General features: G+C 47.4%; 1 protein-coding gene across 1 annotated transcript in view; it reads right to left on the bottom strand.

Moving 5' to 3' along the window:
• The window catches only part of CLIP4 (CAP-Gly domain containing linker protein family member 4), a 58,456-nt gene extending 45,315 nt beyond the window's left edge, over window positions 1-13,141 (bottom strand). The window contains exons 1-3 of the mRNA XM_075535686.1: window positions 12,997-13,141; window positions 7,165-7,312; window positions 834-973 (exon numbers count right to left, since the gene is read on the bottom strand). Coding sequence (XP_075391801.1) covers window positions 834-973; window positions 7,165-7,297 — 273 coding nt within the window. The 5' untranslated portion in view covers window positions 7,298-7,312; window positions 12,997-13,141. The remainder of the gene's footprint in view (window positions 1-833; window positions 974-7,164; window positions 7,313-12,996) is intronic.
• Between the last annotated feature and the right edge of the window lie 4,687 nt (window positions 13,142-17,828).

The following is a 17,828-nucleotide window of genomic DNA, read 5'->3' as shown; positions in this document are numbered from 1 at the left end:
TCCTGTCCAAGTAGGGCCTTCCCTGAGGAGAACCTGAGAGAGGGCTGCCTTGACCAAAGAACTGTATCCTGGGTCATTCCAGATCCTAAATTGTAATGTTACTTTCCTAATACACCCAATATCTGCGTATGGTCTATGAGTTGTGTGTGGGTATTGTAATGAATTATCAAAGTCAACATAGTAGAGAGTGCTATGGGAGCAAAGCTTGGTGCCGAAATGAGTAATGTGGCTGGAGAGAGGAAATATGTCGGGCCTCCATAGAAATCCACCTTAGCCTGATGTTGCTGTTGATTCTCTCTCCCCCTTAGTAAAGTTAGACAAGGAGACTGGACAGCACCCCCAAATCATTGTTCTGCAAACGGTACTTGCAAGCAGTATAAGCTACCAATTCCTAAAAACACACTACTGAGAGAACGCTGGTTTTTTTGTTGCCCTTCCAAAAAAATCAAATACACACACACACTTTTATATATAAAGATTTCAAAATTACTGTTAAGCCTACATCTTTACCAAAGCACCCACATGTTTAAATAAAGCATGATGGTAATCAGATTCCTTATGAAACAGATTAAAAATTCATTGCAAAGTTAATTTTATAAAGAAAACTGACTCTCCTGCTTCCAGCAAGAGTGTGATCAAAGAGAGTACGGTGTGCTAGAAGAAAAAATAAAGAAATGTGCCGCACCAATTCACTGCCCAAGGAAAGTCTGGAAATATACAGGGAGAGTCTCCGGGTCTTACAAGGTGCTTGCCTCCATTGCCTCCCTTCCATTCAGACTCTGGACCATTGACAATTCTAACAATGCACAGCTTCAAAGTTAAGAGTCCCTTACCTCATTCCCAATAATGTCAATGTTCTGCTGGACCTGAGGAACCCACTGTCTTAAAATGGCAAATAATTCTGATACCGACGTCTTGGGATCAAAGAGAATCTCCTGGCATGATGTATCATTAGGATCGAAGAAAGAAAACTCTGAAATAAAGAGGTACCATGTCAATGTGTTAAAAGCCTCAAATAAACATACTAAAAACAATAAGCAAGAAGATGAAGACCTAAATAATATAAATTATTGTGGGTTTCTGGGGGGGGGGAAGTCGATTTACCTTAAGCAAGTCTCAAGGCCAAAGTCAAGATAGCCAAAAAAAGTGTGAGAATGAGATTTTCATGTATCAAACCACGCTTCATTTTAGATGAAACAAAATGTGTGTAAGCAGACAGATCTCAACCCCTGAACTTCCCAAGCACCATTTTTAGGACACAGAAAAATTATCAATTTTATTAATAATTTTGACTCTCAAAACAGATATATAATGATACCTTCAGGACCAAGGGCGTGAGGGACGATGCTGGGAGAGTGGAGGGTGAGTGGGTTGGAAAGGGGGAACTGATTACAAGGAGCCACATGTGACCTCTTCCCTGGGAGAGGGACAGCAGAGAAGGGGGGAAGGGAGACCCCGAATAGGGCAAGATATGACAAAATAACGAGGTATAAATTACCAAGGGCATATGAGGGAGGGGGGAAAAGGGAGGGAGGGGGGGGGGGAAAAAGAGGACCTGATGCAAGGGGCTTAAGTGGAGAGCAAATGCCTTGAGAATGATTGGGGCAGGGAATGTATGGATGTGCTTTATACAATTGATGTATGTATATGTATGGATTGTGGTAAGAGTTGTTGGAGTCCCTAATAAAATGTAAAAGAAGAAAAGAGAAAAAAATGATTAGGGCAAAGACTGTACAGATGTGCTTTATACAATTGATGTATGTATATGTATGAACTGTGAAAAGAATTGTATCAGCCCCAATAAATTGTTAAAAAAATAATAATTATATAACAATAATAAATTATTGGAAATGGTAAAAAAAAATAAATAAATAAACCTGAAATCCACATCTATTCTTAAAATCTACATAAAAGTAGGAAATATATCATTCTAGTACTTTTACTTTTCTGTGGTTTCCTAATTTCCTGTAATAAATCTCTTTATTGCGTTTTTATTAGAGGCAATGCTTTTTATATAATTTATATAACGCATATAAATTTTTCATATAATTTCTATACATAATACATTTGCATCTTTAAAAATGTATTACTTCCCCCTACCCACCACCCACCTCTGCCCCACTGAGGACACAGGGAATTGCTTTTCCGGCCAGTAAGGAAGTAAAATCTGTCCAGGAAGGATGCAGAAACCTGGCGACACAGTGAACGGGTTGCTCTGGAAACTTTTTTAGGAAAACCATGGGCTATTAGACAAATTGGAACATGGGACCCAGATATTTTTTAAAGTTCCTGAGATCTGGATAAAAGCTAGATAGTCCTAACGGAGTAAGAATAAAGTGAATGGCTCCTGAAGGCAATCAAGCATTGCAAGAGAAGAGAGTCAGATGCTTTATCCGGGACCATGTTTGAAAGGGAGGGGATTTCCAAAATCAGGAGCAGCCCAGGAGGGGAGCTTGACAAGGTGCCCAGTGAGTGCCAGCGCCTCACCAACACCCGACTTGGCATGTGGTGTTCCTTGTATTTTGCAGGTGACATAATTTGCTCTAGGTCACGCGGCTGCTAAATGGTAAACGTGGGACCGACTCTTCTTTCCTCGGTGCTGCTACCTCTCTGGAAGGCACTGCCGATCACAGAACGCCAGTGCAGGGGGATTCGTGCGCTTTGCTTTCTGCATTCTGCTTTTACATCGTATCCATTTTTATGTTACAACTAAGAAGCCACAAAAAAAGTTGTCATCAAGTTGATCCCAAGTCATGGTTACCCTGCGTGTATCAGTCGGAGTGGAGCGGGGTTCTAGAAGGTTTTCCAATGGCTGGTTTGCCAGGCCGTTCTGCCAAGGTGCTTCAAGGTGGACTGAAACCACCAGCATTCAGTCCGCAGTGAAATGCACTGACTGCTTGCACCCCCACGGGCGACACCACCAAGTGAACACAGCTCTTACTCAGAGAATCAGCTCAACTTAAATATGAAAAGAGGGACCCAACCAAGGGCAGGTAAAAGAAAAAAAAAAGCACAGCAGTCATCCAGGAGAACCCAAAACACAATTAAAGCTAGATTGAGACGCTCTCCACACTCCTACACGACAGAATTCCTGCAACTGCTCTCGGAGAAAAAGTGAGAGAGGAGACACTCGACGTGGGCACCCTGCACCGCTTCTTTCAGACAGACTGGGGTGTGGCGCTTACAAACAGCCAGTAACTGAAGTAGTTGTTGTCGTTGCTCTTTAACTCACTCGCTAGAATATATGTCTCCATCACGTTCACATAGACGCTCTGGAGGTCACTGTCGTGAGCGTCAACCCGTAACCAAATGTCTAAACTCTAGCATGGGTGTGTTTGGATGGATTTGCCTTCCTTGTTTCTCAGTTTTAGTCCCGTGAGATGGCTTCCCATCACACACTGATAACCTACAAATTCTTGACCAAGGCCGGCAAGAGCTGCAGGATCTGGCCTCTGCCTTCATCACCAGCGTCATGTCCTCCCCCTCTGGTCCCCTCCCCCCAAGCCCTGTCCTCCCCCTTAGGTTGCTGCTCAGCAACAGTGGCCTTCCATCCATTCTTGGGACACATCAACGCGTGTCCCAACTCCGTGTCTTTATTCTTGGAGCGGCCACCACACCTACCACGGCAGCTCGCTGCCACTATCCTTTACCACAGACCATGGTTCTGTCTCCACTCTCTAGGACCTAAAAGGGCTTTGTTTTATGCATTTGCTTATGGTCTAGCTTCTCTACTAGAATGTCTTATGGCCAGGGTGGTATCTAGGATCATCCACCTACCATTGAATACTCGCTCCTTGAGTACAATTCTATGCACTGCTTTCTTGTGAGGCCAATGATAAGCTACAGGGCACAAACTGAGAGGAAAACGGCTATGGGGGTGGTGAGGGGCATAATGGGCTAGAAATCCCAACAATGGGGAGCCAATGAAGGGCTAGGAACTTGGAGTCAAAGGACATACAAAGTCAGTACCAATATTCAGATGGTGTGTTAGTTCGGGTAGACTAGAGAAGCAAATTTATAGGGACACATATGTGTATAAGAAAGAGGTTTATATACAAGACCAGTTGAATATTGAGGAAACATCCCAGCCCAGTCCAGGCCAAGTCCATAACTCTGATATTAGCCCATATGGCTGATCCTAATCTATAAAGCAGTGATTCTCAACCTTCCTAGTGCTGTGACCTTTTAATACAGTTCCTCATATTGTGGTGACCCCCAACCATAAAATTATTTTCTTTGCTACTTCACACCATGACTGTAGGTTTGCTACTGTTATGAATCAGGCGACCCCTGTGAAAGGGTCATTCGACTCCCAAAGGGGTTGTGACCCACAGGTGGAGAACCGCTGCTATAAAGTCTTCTTCTGATTCACGAAACACATGCAATGATGCCGAATGCAGGAAGATTGCAGGCCAGTGAGTGGGAAGGCTTGTGGATCCAATGGTGTTGTAAGCAACTCGGCGCTGGCAGGGGTCTCCACATGGCTCCTCCAGTTCCCAAGGTACATGATCTATCAGCAAAGTGCCATGTGTCTTGTCAGCAGAGCATCTCTCCAGGAGTGAGCGTTGTCAGTAGAGTCTCCAAGGGAGTGAGCAGAGAGAGAGAGATGTCTCCCGCCTCCAAGGAGGAAATACAGGAGCTCCCAGAATTCTCAGGAGGCCATGCCCACACAGAGGCCTCATTGGTTATATCTTGATTGACAGACCAGACTCCACCCCTTCACTCATAATCCTCTCAAATTGACACCAGATTATATAACTACCACAGATGGCCTGCAAATATTTGAAAGCCATCATATGAGGGGGTACCCTCCCAAAATTGAATTTTTAATTTTTATTTTTCCAAAGCTATGTGTTTAAATTTTTTTTACAAAGCAACCTTATCAACTTCGAACTACTCTCCATTACACGTAATACATTTGTCAACCTGCTATTCCATTCTTGGAAACATTTTTCAAACTCATCTGGATGGCTGCCAGCACCGCCCTCATTTATTTTCTTCACCTCTTCTAGGTCCTCAAATCACTGTCCTTTCGCATCCCTCTGCATTCGCAGAAACAAAAAGAAGTCACACAGAGCAAGGTCAGGTGAGTAAGGTGCGTGGGGCAAAGGAGGCATGCTGTCTTTTGGACAAAAAATGGAGCACTGAGATGGCAACGTGAGCAGGTGCATTGTCGTGGTGGCAAAACCAATCGCCATCTGCCACCAGTCAGGTCCTTTTTTGTCACACCCTGTTACACAATCTTTTCAGAACCTCTCTGACCTGGTGGAACAAATTCCAAATGCACATCCAACGTCAACATTTTCGTCCATTCTGGAAGCTGGTAGACATCCAGACCAAGGTTTGCCATCAGTTGACATTTCACCGTTTTTGAAATGAGAAAACCACTCATACGCTTGAGTTTTTCGCATAGCGCTGTCCTTGAGAGTTGTGTTCAACATCACGGCAGTTTCTGCGGCATTTTCCCCAAGCAGGAGACAAAATTTCATAGCATGCCATTCTCTTAAATCAGCCATCACAAAAAAACAAGGTTCAAGCAAACTGCTTTTATGAAAAAAACTCAATGTGACCCAAAATTCAATGTAACTAAATTCAATGTGGCGTCCCACGTGACACCGCTGTGTGCATTAATTTAGAGCAAGCTGTTCGCTACTTGCCTAGTGGGAAAATGCATCCTTCAAAAGCTCCGCTCCACCTAGTGCAAATCTGGGTTTGTGGGGGTACCCCCTCGTATTTGAAAGAAGCTTCGGGTAATTAGTTCTGAGTATATATAAGTATTAAATGTATACACGTGCATGGAAATATATACATATATTTTCCACTAAAGCTTTTGAACAATGAAATATACTATTTCATTAGCTTCCTGTTATTGACGATATCTCAGAGGCTGAATGCTTATCTATCTGAAATCCCGAAAACTGAATTTCTATGCTGGGAGATGAGTGGGAAGGTTGAACCACAGGTCCATTCCAATTCTCAAAGAAGCTAGAATTCTAAGAATACAGGTAAGGGTTCATTGCTTTTATCCTAAGGGATAGATGTCCATTATCACATCTCACTTGATGTTATTTGTTCAAAGAAACCGTAACTGGGAGAACAAAAATCAGTACGTGACTGTATCAGCCTTCGTGGGACAAAAACAAAGCAGGATTCTGACTCCATCCCAGAGAGCTCTCGTCTTGGAAAGAAGACGATTGTGAGTCCTGGCAGAGGGAAATACGTTCCACGGGCAATACAATGGACTATAGTTAAAGGTTTTCCCGACATAACTGGTTCTGTTATACCTGAAAATCAACTCGATTTTTAACAAAACTGAAAATAACTCCTCCAAGATGCCAATGTTGCATAAATTTGGATGATTTCAAGTTATGCTGCTACGGACTCTAAGCATATGTGTGCACATACATGCACACGTGTGCACACACACACAAATAGGTTACTTGGAGATGAGAAGTTACTAGGTTGGCCAAGATTAAAACTATAAATTGTCGATTCAAAAACTTTATTCCTACTAATACTTAAAATGTGTATTACTCCGAAGAGTTTGAAAGTGTCCCACTGTTTGATTTGAAAAACTCTCAGCTGAGTTAAATACTCACTAACAATTATATCAAAAGTTATCTCCTGGTTTTCTTTTGTTTTGCCAACCCGTGGTAAAGGACGGTCCCAGGGAGAGGTCAATGGAAGCAAGCTGGAGCACGGCCCAGGTGAGCACGGCCCAGGTGAGCACGCAGAGCAGCATCCACGGAGAAGCTGTGGCCGCCCCACGGCACAGCCTAGGGCAGGGCCCTTCCCCTCCTCTGCTTAACCACCCAGCTTGCTTAGCAAGTTGGTATATTTAGCCAAAATAAATACATCCATTGCAGAAGAATGCTAGATGTCTAATCACCATTGCGTTCCATAAATAAAATCCTTTAAATCCTCTGGGGTGCTTAAAATGAATGTGCTTTTACATAATAAAAACGCTGACAGCAGAAATAAATGTTCCGCTTCAGAGGCTAAAAAGCAAATTAAGCAATTGTATTTTCTGAAAAGGGAAAAACTTGAGCAATTTTAGGAAACCACAGGGAATGGTTTTAAGGGGAAAGCGCGCGTGCACAAAAGGAGCTGGGACCGAAGGCAGCTACGCGCGGTCACAGAAGGGAACGGGGCTCCGTCACATACCGCAGTCGGAAGGCATTGGTGCGGCAGAAATGGAAAAGGTAACCGGCGTGTCCGAGGCTGGAAAGAGAAACGGGAATCTTCCGATCAGAGAATTTCCTCCTACTGAAAGATCTGGAAGGTCCTCTACCGTCATCTTCTAGAAAGCCACCTTTAACAAAGAAGGGGGGAAACGTGATCTTTTATTTATATGTAACTTAGGATGACTGCCTTCAGTCACAAACCCGCTGCTCTTTCAACCCGCGTCATCTAACTACTGAGACAGAGTTCAATGTCGAGATGGCTCGCTCTTGTTAGGGAAAGGGGACAAGAAAACTTACTTGGGGGCGACTGTGAGTTCAAAGCATTTCACATTGCCTCGGCACGGACAAGAGCAACAGACCATCATACAGGTCCGCTAACAGCGAACCGCTTTTAAAACGCTGAGTGGATCTGAAGGAGGGAGGTTCCTTTTACTCCCAGTAATAACCACAGGCACCGAGTCTAACTTCTCCCAGAAGCCAACACAGGTTCCATCATCCGGCAGCCCATTCCTCAGGTCATGCGATCATCTCACAAAAATCACCTGTTTAGAATATCCTCATTTTCTGAGAGCCAGGGAAGCTGTTCGACCATCAGTCGAGTCCAGTCACCCCTGCAGATCTAAGGGCTTAGTGCCATGGTCCCGCCCCTAGTGAACAGTGTACAAGGCTGTTTTTGTTTATCCGAGCGGACTTGCAGGAGGGCATGTATTTTTTAACCCATATTTTACACATTTTACACCGTCCACTGTCTCCCTTCACCCACATTTCTGTTATTTGTCTCCCTGGGGCAGGGGGCCATGTCTTTTACGGTATAATCACTTAAACTATTTCTCTCCCTCCACCCCCGAAAACATGAGCACTTAGCCCTATAATGCCTGAATTTTTAATTTCAGGGAAAATAATTTTTTTGTTTTCATTCTTTATTTTCATAGTTATCAATACATTATAAATATATATATGTTATGAAAATGTCATGCTTGGCATTATAGGGTTAAAATAAGTTTGCTGTAAATGAAGCCCATGCTGGGCTCCAGCCTGTATCTCAGAAACGGCATAGGACACAGAAAGATGCTACTAAGCAGAACTCAACTATGCAGCCACAAGCCCTCTGGCTTCTGTTGTTCCCATCTGTAAAGTCTGACACTTTGTGAATCCCTTATCCGCTTTTAAATATAAGCAGCATATTATTTTTAGATTTGATTCCACAGCAAAACTATTCTATGCTCTCGTTTCCTGGGGAGTAGGAATAGTTACCAGATAGCTTCATCTAGTAATAAATGAATCTAGCAAGAAAGAATGACTCTCAGAACGAAGTTCTTTTCCCTCTGCCATATGTTCCCAACACAAGCTGGACCAACTAAAGAACGGAAAGCTTTGTCTCATAAGGCGTATGTTTACATGAAGCGGAGAACAGAGACTCAATAACCCAGCCCCGTGTCACCATAGGGCCCTTGTTTGGAGAAAGACAGGGCTTTCTACTTCTGTAAATGGTCACAGCCTCAGAAACTCACAGGGGCAGTTCTACCCTGTCCTGGAGTCACTATGAATTAGAACCAATGCAGTGGCAGTGAGTTTGGGTTTTGAGTGTTACTATGTTGGAGGCATTTAAGCTCTCTTTTATGCTCAAATTGCCTGCCACCAAATACTTTGTATCATTTTGATATGTGCGTGTGTGCAATAAGGTGAACGAAGGAAGGCGACAGAAACAAGGAGTTGGTGCTATAGGGCAGTGGCAATCTTCCTCAGATTCTCTCAATCCCAACAAGTAGGCCATCCCACAAAGGCAGCCCTCCGTGAATTGTTTAGCCCCTCCCCACGTCGGGATTTCTTCTGTCTGGCCCCCACTTGCTGGTGATAAATTTTCCCAAAATATTCCACACACAGTAAAGTCAAGGAAGGAAAACAAGTTAGGGACCACGGTGTATGAAGTACTATTCTAGACGTTCCAGAGATTGCCAAAATGAGTGACACATGAGTCCAAGCTTGTCTGCTTGCAACGTGACTGCAGTAATACCAAGGCCCGCAGACTGAGACAAAGGGGGATATGCTCCCAAGCAGAAGTCCCCACGGCATCGGCTATGTGAGCTTCTGAGAACCAGAAATGGCTCCGTGAGCTGTGTCTTCTGATATGGGCACTTGAGACAGCAAGTCAAGCCCAAGCCTCTGAACCCCACAATCACCAGGCACTGCTGGTCTTTCACAAGGAAAATGTATCATTCAAGCTGTTTGGGGAAGACTGGCCTGATTAGGATCATGCTTCTGGACTCAGTCTTGCCTGTTGTACTTAATTCTTCAGCAAAAAGATTGAGTCGTTACCTTTCTGGGTTGGTTACGAGGAGTCAACAAATGACCCACCATTCAAAACACACACACACACAGAGAGAGAGAGAGAGAGATTGAGAATGAATTTCCTCTTCAAAAATAATTTTGAAAGTTATCCTCAGAACACCTTGCATCTCCTTGAAACTGTTAGGATGCTTCAAGATACAACTCACATAACTCTCGCTTCCCACAAGAACAGTGTCTTACACATATTCAATAAAGACCTGAATCCTAGATTTCAGTAAGAAAGATGATGCATTTAATAAGATCTAGTCGACTTCATTGTCTGTTTGAAACCGTAAGTTCAGGGAAGCTACCTGACCCAAATGACCTGGCCAATCTAGTGAGCACTCTGGGCATCGTGTGTCTCCCTTGCAATTTTCCCTAGTCCTACTCCTTTTCCTTCTTGAAAAACTCGACAGTCAGCCTTTTGTCCCACTAAAAAGGTGGGGGCGGGGGGAACCAATACCCATCTCCATAACCTCTGTATACTCTCAGAATTTAGCTCTAAGAAGAGTTTCTGAATGTGAGAGGCTGGGACAGGAGGGGGTTCTTGGTCAGACGGAGCTGAACAGATCTGGACTGAGCATATACATTTCATTCCAGAGCCTACTATGGCTAACTGGTAGGAACTGAAGATACTGGAGCCCTGGTGGTGTGGTGGTTACGTGTTAGGCTGTGATCTGCATGGTAGGCAGTTTGAAACCATCAGCAGCTCCCGGGAAGAAAGATGGGGCTTCCTACTCCCGTAAACACTGGGGGAAGGAGGAAGTCACTATGAGTCAGCATTGACTTGATGGCATTGAGTTTGGGTTTTTTTGCTTTTGTTTTTGAGGTTTAACTGATATAAACCAAGCCTAAGATCAAACAAACACAACTCTGCATCTAGAAGATACCACTATAGTTAAAAGAAACCTAACCTACATGGGTCTTTAAGGACACATTCAGTCATCCATGTGTTTATTTCTACATAAAATCTGCTCAGCCCTAACCATGTATTTACAATACTTGCTATTTTGTCAGATCTGGGGCCTAAAGAGAATATGAAAGGTCGAGTTAGTTCACTAATTCATTTGACAACCATTTATTTACCAAATGTTTCTTAGTAAGTCTTGGGCTAGGACTAGGCAGAGGGGGTGGTTGGATACAAAGAATTGTAGAGAAAGTAGGCACGCCCCTGGCCTCATGTCACCTACAGCCGGGTGTAGGAGGCCCACAAAGAAGCAGCGGCGACTGTCTAATTGTGAGGAGTGTGGGGACAGGAGTGTGCTCAGTCCTGCCAGAGTGAAGATGCAGGAGGGTCTGGGCGATGACCTATGCTGTGCTGGACGCACGAGCCTGTTCACATTTAAATGGCATGTTCAGCCCCTCTGCTTCTTTGTTGTTGTTTTGTTGTTGTTGTTGTTGTTGTTGTTAGGTGCCATTCAGTTGGTTCCGACCCATAGTGGCCCTACTGCCCAGTCCTGCGCCGCCCTCACCAATTGTTCTGATCCTTGAGTCCATGATGCTTGAGTCCATGGTGGCTGCCACCGTGTGAAGCCACCTTGTGGACAGTCTTCCTCATTTTCCATTGCCCCTCTACTTGACCAAGCATGATGTCCTGCCCCAGGGGCTCCCCAGCTCTAGCCCCATGAAAGGGCTCCGTAGGCGCATCTAGCCAATGTCCTGAAAAGAGCAGAAAGCACAGCCTTCGTCTCAACGTTTGACCGGGCAGGGCTGAAGGAAGAGGAGGCTGCTTACCCACTAGATAAGGCAACAGCGTACACATGTTTGAAACAAGAGATGAGTGTGGGCCAGCAAGCTAAGCAGGCCCACAATAGCATGCGGTGGTGGGGAGGGCCATCAAGATACGTGGCCACCCTGTAGGGCAAAGTGGAATTGCCCCACAGGGCTTCCAAGGCCATAAATCTTTACCGAAGCAGACTGCTGCATCTCCCCCACTCCCACCTCCCACCTCCAGGAGCAACTGGTAGATTTGAACCACCCACCTTTTACATGGCTGGCAAGTACTTAAACCACTATACCATCATGGCTTCTATCCATAATCTACTGGGCGGGGGGTGGCTGGGCATGGAAAGGGTCCCTGTGAGGCGGAAGGTGCTAAACCACATATTCCATCAAGAATAGAAAGAAAAATTCACGGCGCTTCCAGTTCCATCCTACAGTCCAGGGCAAGTAGCTGCCCTCCATTCTGGCCACAGAGAGACTGTGTGTGTCAGACTCGATCTGCAGAAGCAGATCAGCAGGCCTTTCTTCCAAAGCACATCCGAGTGGACTTAAAACTCTGACCCCGTGGCTAGCGGTCCGGAGTGTTAAATGGGTGCACCACCCCAGGAAGCCCTACGCCAGGGCAGTCCGTACCAAAGGAGGGCCATCAAAATCACGTCATCAGGAAGAGGCTTACAAGAGGTTTGTGAGAAACGTCCCCTCTCTTCTAACTCCTTTTTGCCGGCCACCTGTGGAAGCCACCTCCCAGGTGAAAAGTCAGATGGCACCAGGAGAGTTTTCCATCATAAATATCTAGACAGCGAGACTTTTCCAGTCTCTGCTTTTCCTCCATGTGATCCCGCTGGTTGGACAACTTATTTTAAATGACGCAGAGATTCATAAATGGTGGTGTCAATCAGGAAGGGAAGTTAGAGTCCTTGACCCATGTTTCTAACGAAGGTACTTCTTTGGTGAATTATTTCAAAGATGTTGCCTTACAGTATGAAGTATGAAGCCCTGCCCCGCTAGGAACATATAGCAAGTGATTATCCCGTAAGAATGGCAACCTCGAATACTTATTAAAAATACTGTTTGCAATTTGAATCCAAAATGCCTATACAGTCTCTGTATGAAGCAAGAAACCTGCTCTGGAATACTGATATAAACCTACCAGTCTAATTACTCCACAGGGGTGAGCGCTAAGACAGGGGCTTAGGGAAGGTCTCAGTTCTGGTGGGCTTTTTCCTCCCCAACTTCCCTTCAAATCCACATGATTCGGCCAATCCTGGGTTAGCAAAGACATCAAACCCATTTAAAACATTTATTTTAGCGTTCAACGCGCACCGGCAAAAAGCCGCTCACACAGGAAAACTAAGCGTTCAAATCACAGGATGAGTGACAAGTCTAGAAGCCCGTTTACGAACAACCACGAAGGACATGGGTGCCCAGCCGCGAACCCTGCCGTCCTGGGCCGTCAAGCAGGGGTGGCAGAGCAGGGACGAGAGCCGGGTCCTGCGGGTCCCCCTCCGGGGCATCGCCTGCCGTTCAAAACCGTCCTATAGAAGCGGAATGGAAACCCACCGCCCGGCCAGTGGGCCGCGCCGGCCACGCTCCGGGGAGGCCTCCCCTGGCCGGTGACACCGGCGTCCACCCCGTGCCTCCTGGCTCCAGGCCCGGCGTCCCCGAAACCACCAACCGCCCCGGCCCGCAGCCCCGCGCCCCGCTGGCCCCGCGCCCCGCTGGCCCCCCGCCGCGCCCGGAGCCCCGCGCGCCCCCGCCCCACCTGCCTCCTCCGGGTCCTCTCGGGCGGCGGGCTGGGCACGCGGGCGCGCGGAGGAAAAGGCGAGAGGCGCGCTCCTGCGCCCGCAGCCCGACTCGCCGAGCCGCGCGCAGCGCCGGCCACGGAGCCTCCCGCCGCGCCCCGCCGCGCCCCGCCCTGCCCTCGGCGGGGCCCCGCCCGCCCGCCTCCGGACCCCGCCCGCGCGCGCCGGAGCCGGGCCCACGCGAGGTCGGCGCGCGCGCGCAGTGCAGGCGCCCAGCCTGCGCGCACGCCGGGCCGCGGGGCCGCGCACGCGCCGGGGAGTCCGGGAGCGCGCGCCTGTGCTCGCTCCTGGGCCCGCAGCGCCCAGGCCGCCCCTCAGCAGGCGGCGGATCAGGTGCGCGATCCTCCACGTGTGCTTGCGGACTGGGACTGTCTGGGGGCCTTCACTGCTTAACCTTGCTCGGAGGTGATGCCAAGAGGGCATTTCTCACCCCAACCCCAGGCAGCCTCTTAGGAGAACCTTCCCAGCCCTTGGTCAGCGATTTGGGGTCAAAGCAATGGGGGGTGGGAGCGTGGGGAGGGGGGGCGCATAGCTTGCTGTCCATGCAATCCTCCACTAAATCCCTTCGCAAGCGGAAGTGAACCTGCCTGCAGGTTCATAGATCGCTGTTCCAGAGGCGCTCCTACCAGCGGCTTAGTGGCGTGGACCATATTCTACTGGGCCTTCCCCTGCCTCCAGCTCGGAGCAGAGCCCACAGTGGGTCAAGCCTCTTTGCAGGAATGCCCACGATGTAGCAGCTCACCTGAAGGTGTCAGTGTGGTAGCAGACGGGAAGACTGGGTAGTCACTCATTTCCCCACGGCTTTGCTCTGTCCTCCATCCCCATCTCCAACCCCCAAGAACTAGGAAGAGGTGAAGGTGGCTCACATGGAGCTCCAGCTTGCTCCTCCATCGGCCCCCTGGAAGGAAAGGCGTGGCTTGACACTTGGTCCACTGTTTCCTGGTGACTGAGGCTTGCGTCAGTGACCCCATCGTTTTATTTACACCATGAACTTCTCTCTCAAGGGGCCTTTTCGTTCTTGGCTCTGACGCACAAACTACTTCACTGCTTCTTCCCGTAGTTCCCTACAGAGCGTCTGGCCATGAAGGTTGTTGAACAAACATATGCCTACCACCGGCTCACTGCGTTTTATTTTATGTATGTATTTAAGAATCGTTGATTCCAGGCACAGAAATGGCCCCTGAGAGCTGTTGGAGTCCCCGTGGCAACATCATCTCACCAAGCATCCAAATAGCTGACTACTACCAGTGGCAAGGAAGCCATGTTTTCATCTCTGATCAGCCGTGTTGAAAAGTTCTTCTGGTTTAGAAACTAAAACCCGGCTCCCCACATCTCCTCCGTGAGTTGTTTCTACTGGGAGCATGGCTACCTCCATTTCAAGTTGACCAGGACAAGCATTTCTTGTCCCTACATGACATATACTGTGGTTACAGTCCTTGCCAGCCAGTTTCAGAGATATCTCGGACACATCCCATTATGAAGAGCTCTTAGACTCGGGAATGATGCTCAGGAAGGAATGGGGTGGGCTAATGCTCACCTCTTTCTAGGTCCAATACTTCCACATTCACACGGCTCAAAGGAGCAAATTTGTTTTCAGCAGTGAAACTGTATTGCTGAGTCACAAGGATCCTGCTGTCAGCTAAGCTCCATAGCACTTCCTGCAATGTTAAAATGCAGTGACCATCCCACGGTCTCTGGGTGGCTGCCAGTTTCTCTTGTCCCTACAGACTCAGCGCCTTCATGTTGGCTGATAAGGTGACACAAGCTGCATCCTCCTCCCTTTGTGTTCCGCTCTCCTCCCTGTTCCCACCACACCCTCTTCATGCCTGCCTCCACCCGCCATTCTAATTGGTAGAAGCAGGAAGGGAGTCTGTTAGAGTTGGCTCTCAGCGACTTTAAATGAAGGCTATTATCGCAGAACCACAGAAGCTCATAATGCTGTGTGTGTAACAGAAGAACTCATGGGGATGTTTCCAGAGGCAAGCATTTCACTTTCCTTGCTGATTTAGATGATTCCTGAGACAAAACTATTAGAAGGTGACATGGTGTGGCTAGCTGACTCATTCTGTTAGAACCGGCCAGGTCACTGGCTTTTTCTGCTACGCCCAACACCATACAGTACACAGGCAAATTTCCAGGACACCAAGCCACTAGAGAGAACCTACTATTCACCTAGTTCCCTTGCTTGAAAACCAAAGCAACGTCTTAGCCAATGGTTCTCAACCTATGGGTTGCGACCCCCTTGGGGTTGAAGGACCCTTCCACAGGGGTCGCCTAAGACTATTGGAAAGCACATATTTCCGATGGTCTTAGGAACCAAGACACCGCTCCTCTATCCATCTCCAGGCGGGTCCACCACATACAGATATGCCCACATGAGTACCCAGCGTGAAGACTGTTAACCATGCTACACCATGCTTCAAGACAAAATTTCACTGAGTTCTCATTAGAAATAGTTCACAATAGATAATTACACATTGTTTTTGTGATTCATCACTATGCTTTAATTATGTTCAGTTTATAACAAAATACATTCTGCATATCAGATATTTGCATGACGATTCATAACAGTAGCAAAATTACAGTTACGAGGTAGCAACAGAAGTAATTGTACGGCGGGGGGCCACCACAACATGAGGAACTGTGTTCAAGGGTCTCGGCATTCGGAAGGTTGAGAACCACTGGTCCAGAATGTCTAACAAGCTGGCTCTTTAGGCAGACACATACCTCTACGACAAAAACACAAGAGCCCAAACGAAACAAATACGGATAATGATCCTGGAACCCTGAGCTTCAGGAGAAATGGATGAAATACCAAGTAGGAGAAGACGCTGCACAGAAAGAACCCGATCAAAGATACAGTCGTGTGGAACGTTTGCGTGTAGCGTTCGATCGAGAGAGCAGCCTGGCATCACAAACACACCCGGTGGCTGGCGATGAGAAAGGCAGGATCTTCCCTCGTTCCCTACATCCTCGTGATCAAAAGGATGACCAGCCCCACCTTCACCCACCCAGTGACTGGTGACACCTCTGCCCTGCACAACCTCTGCCAGGCTGCAGTCAGAGCCATGCCCTCTTGGATTGGCAGCTCCTAGTACATCACCCTGTCACCCCAAGGCTGGAGGTGCTTGGACCATCCCTCATCAGACCAGCAGAACACACAGCGCCGGGCCCCTGGCCACCCTAAGCACGCAGGGGCTTCTCTCATAACCAGTGGCCCTGCCCCCTGCTGCTCTCTGGACACCGAGTTCCTTCTGGGAACAAACACGCTGACCATGTAACATGTAGGCCAGAACAAACTCCATCTAGGACCAGGTGTGCTGCCCCTTACTCCATGTGGCTTTTACATAATCAGTCAACTTGAGTGAAGGGGTGGAGTCTAGCCCGTCAATCAGGTCATAGACAATGAGGCCTCTGTATGGGCATGGCCTTCTCCTGAAGATTCTGGGAACTTCTGTCTTCCTCCCTGGAGGTGGGACACACTCTCTCTCTCTACTTGACTTTCCTGCTGACAAGTCACATGGAGCAATGCTGATGGAGCCAGAGCCCCTGAGTTGGAGGAGCCACGTGGAGACCAATGCCACGCTGAGATGCTTCCACCACCACCGGATCCACAAGAGTTTCCACCCACTGGCCTGTGATCTTCCTGCACTCGGTATCATTGCATGTGTATGTGAGTCAAAAGAGGAATTTATGAAAAAAATATATATATACTATACCATAGTGAATGAAGAGGGAAGTGCAGAGTGGAGACCCAAAGCCCATTTGTTAGCCACTGGAGATCCCCTCATAGAGGGGTTTAGGAGAGGAGATGGGTCAGTCAGGGTGCAATGTAGTACTGATGAAGAACACAGCTTTTCCCAAGATCCTGGATGCTTCCTCACACCAACTACCATGATCCGAATTCTGCCTTGCAGGACTGGATAGGGCAGAGGTTGTACACTGGTGCATATGGGAGCTGGAGGCACAGGGAATCCAAGGTAGATGATACCTTCAGGACCAGGGGTGTGAGGGGTGATACTGGGAGAGTGTAGGGTGAGTGGGTTGGAAAGGGGGAACTGACTACAAGGATCCGCATGTGACCTTCTCCCTGGGAGAGGGACGGCAGAGAAGGGGGGGGAAGGGAGACTCCAGATAGGGCAAGATATGACAAAATAACAATCTATAAATTATCAAGGGCTCATGAGGGATAGGGGAGCGGGGAGGGAGGAGAAAAAAAGAGGACCTTATGCAAAGGGCTTAAGTGGAGAGCAAATGCCTTGAGAATGATTGGGGCAGGGAATGTATGGATGTGCTTTATACAATTGATGTATGTATATGTATGGATTGTGATAAGAGTTGTATGAGCCTCTAATAAAATGTAAAAAAAGAGAGGAATTTATGGACTGGTATCAGTCATATAGGCTAATATCAGACTGATGGGCTTGGTCTGAACTGGGCTGGGGTGTTTTCTCAATATACAATTACTCTTTAATATAAAGCTCTTTCTTGTACATACATGAGTGTCTCTGGATTTGTTTCTCTAGTCGACCCAGAGTAACACATGCCACCTCCCCAGCCACCCTCCTTGCATCCCCCATGCCCAATGACGCCATGACCTCCTTGGCTGGCAGAAGCTGCTGGCCTATACTGGGTACCCTGTCCCCGCCCTCCAGATTTCTTCACTGAGTCCTGCCCCCATCCCAGTTTCTCCTGTCTTTGTTCTTTTTTCCTTTCTTCTTCTCTTCCTTCCCTTGATTTTAATTCTTTCCTTCTCTGCTTTCTTCTATTCTTTTTGTTTCCCTTTTTCCAT

Source organism: Tenrec ecaudatus, chromosome 17 (assembly GCF_050624435.1).
Source record: "Tenrec ecaudatus isolate mTenEca1 chromosome 17, mTenEca1.hap1, whole genome shotgun sequence".
Taxonomy (NCBI): Eukaryota; Metazoa; Chordata; class Mammalia; order Afrosoricida; family Tenrecidae; genus Tenrec; species Tenrec ecaudatus.
The sequence above is the reverse complement of the archived record's forward strand: the minus strand, read 5'-3'. Positions and strand labels throughout refer to the sequence as shown.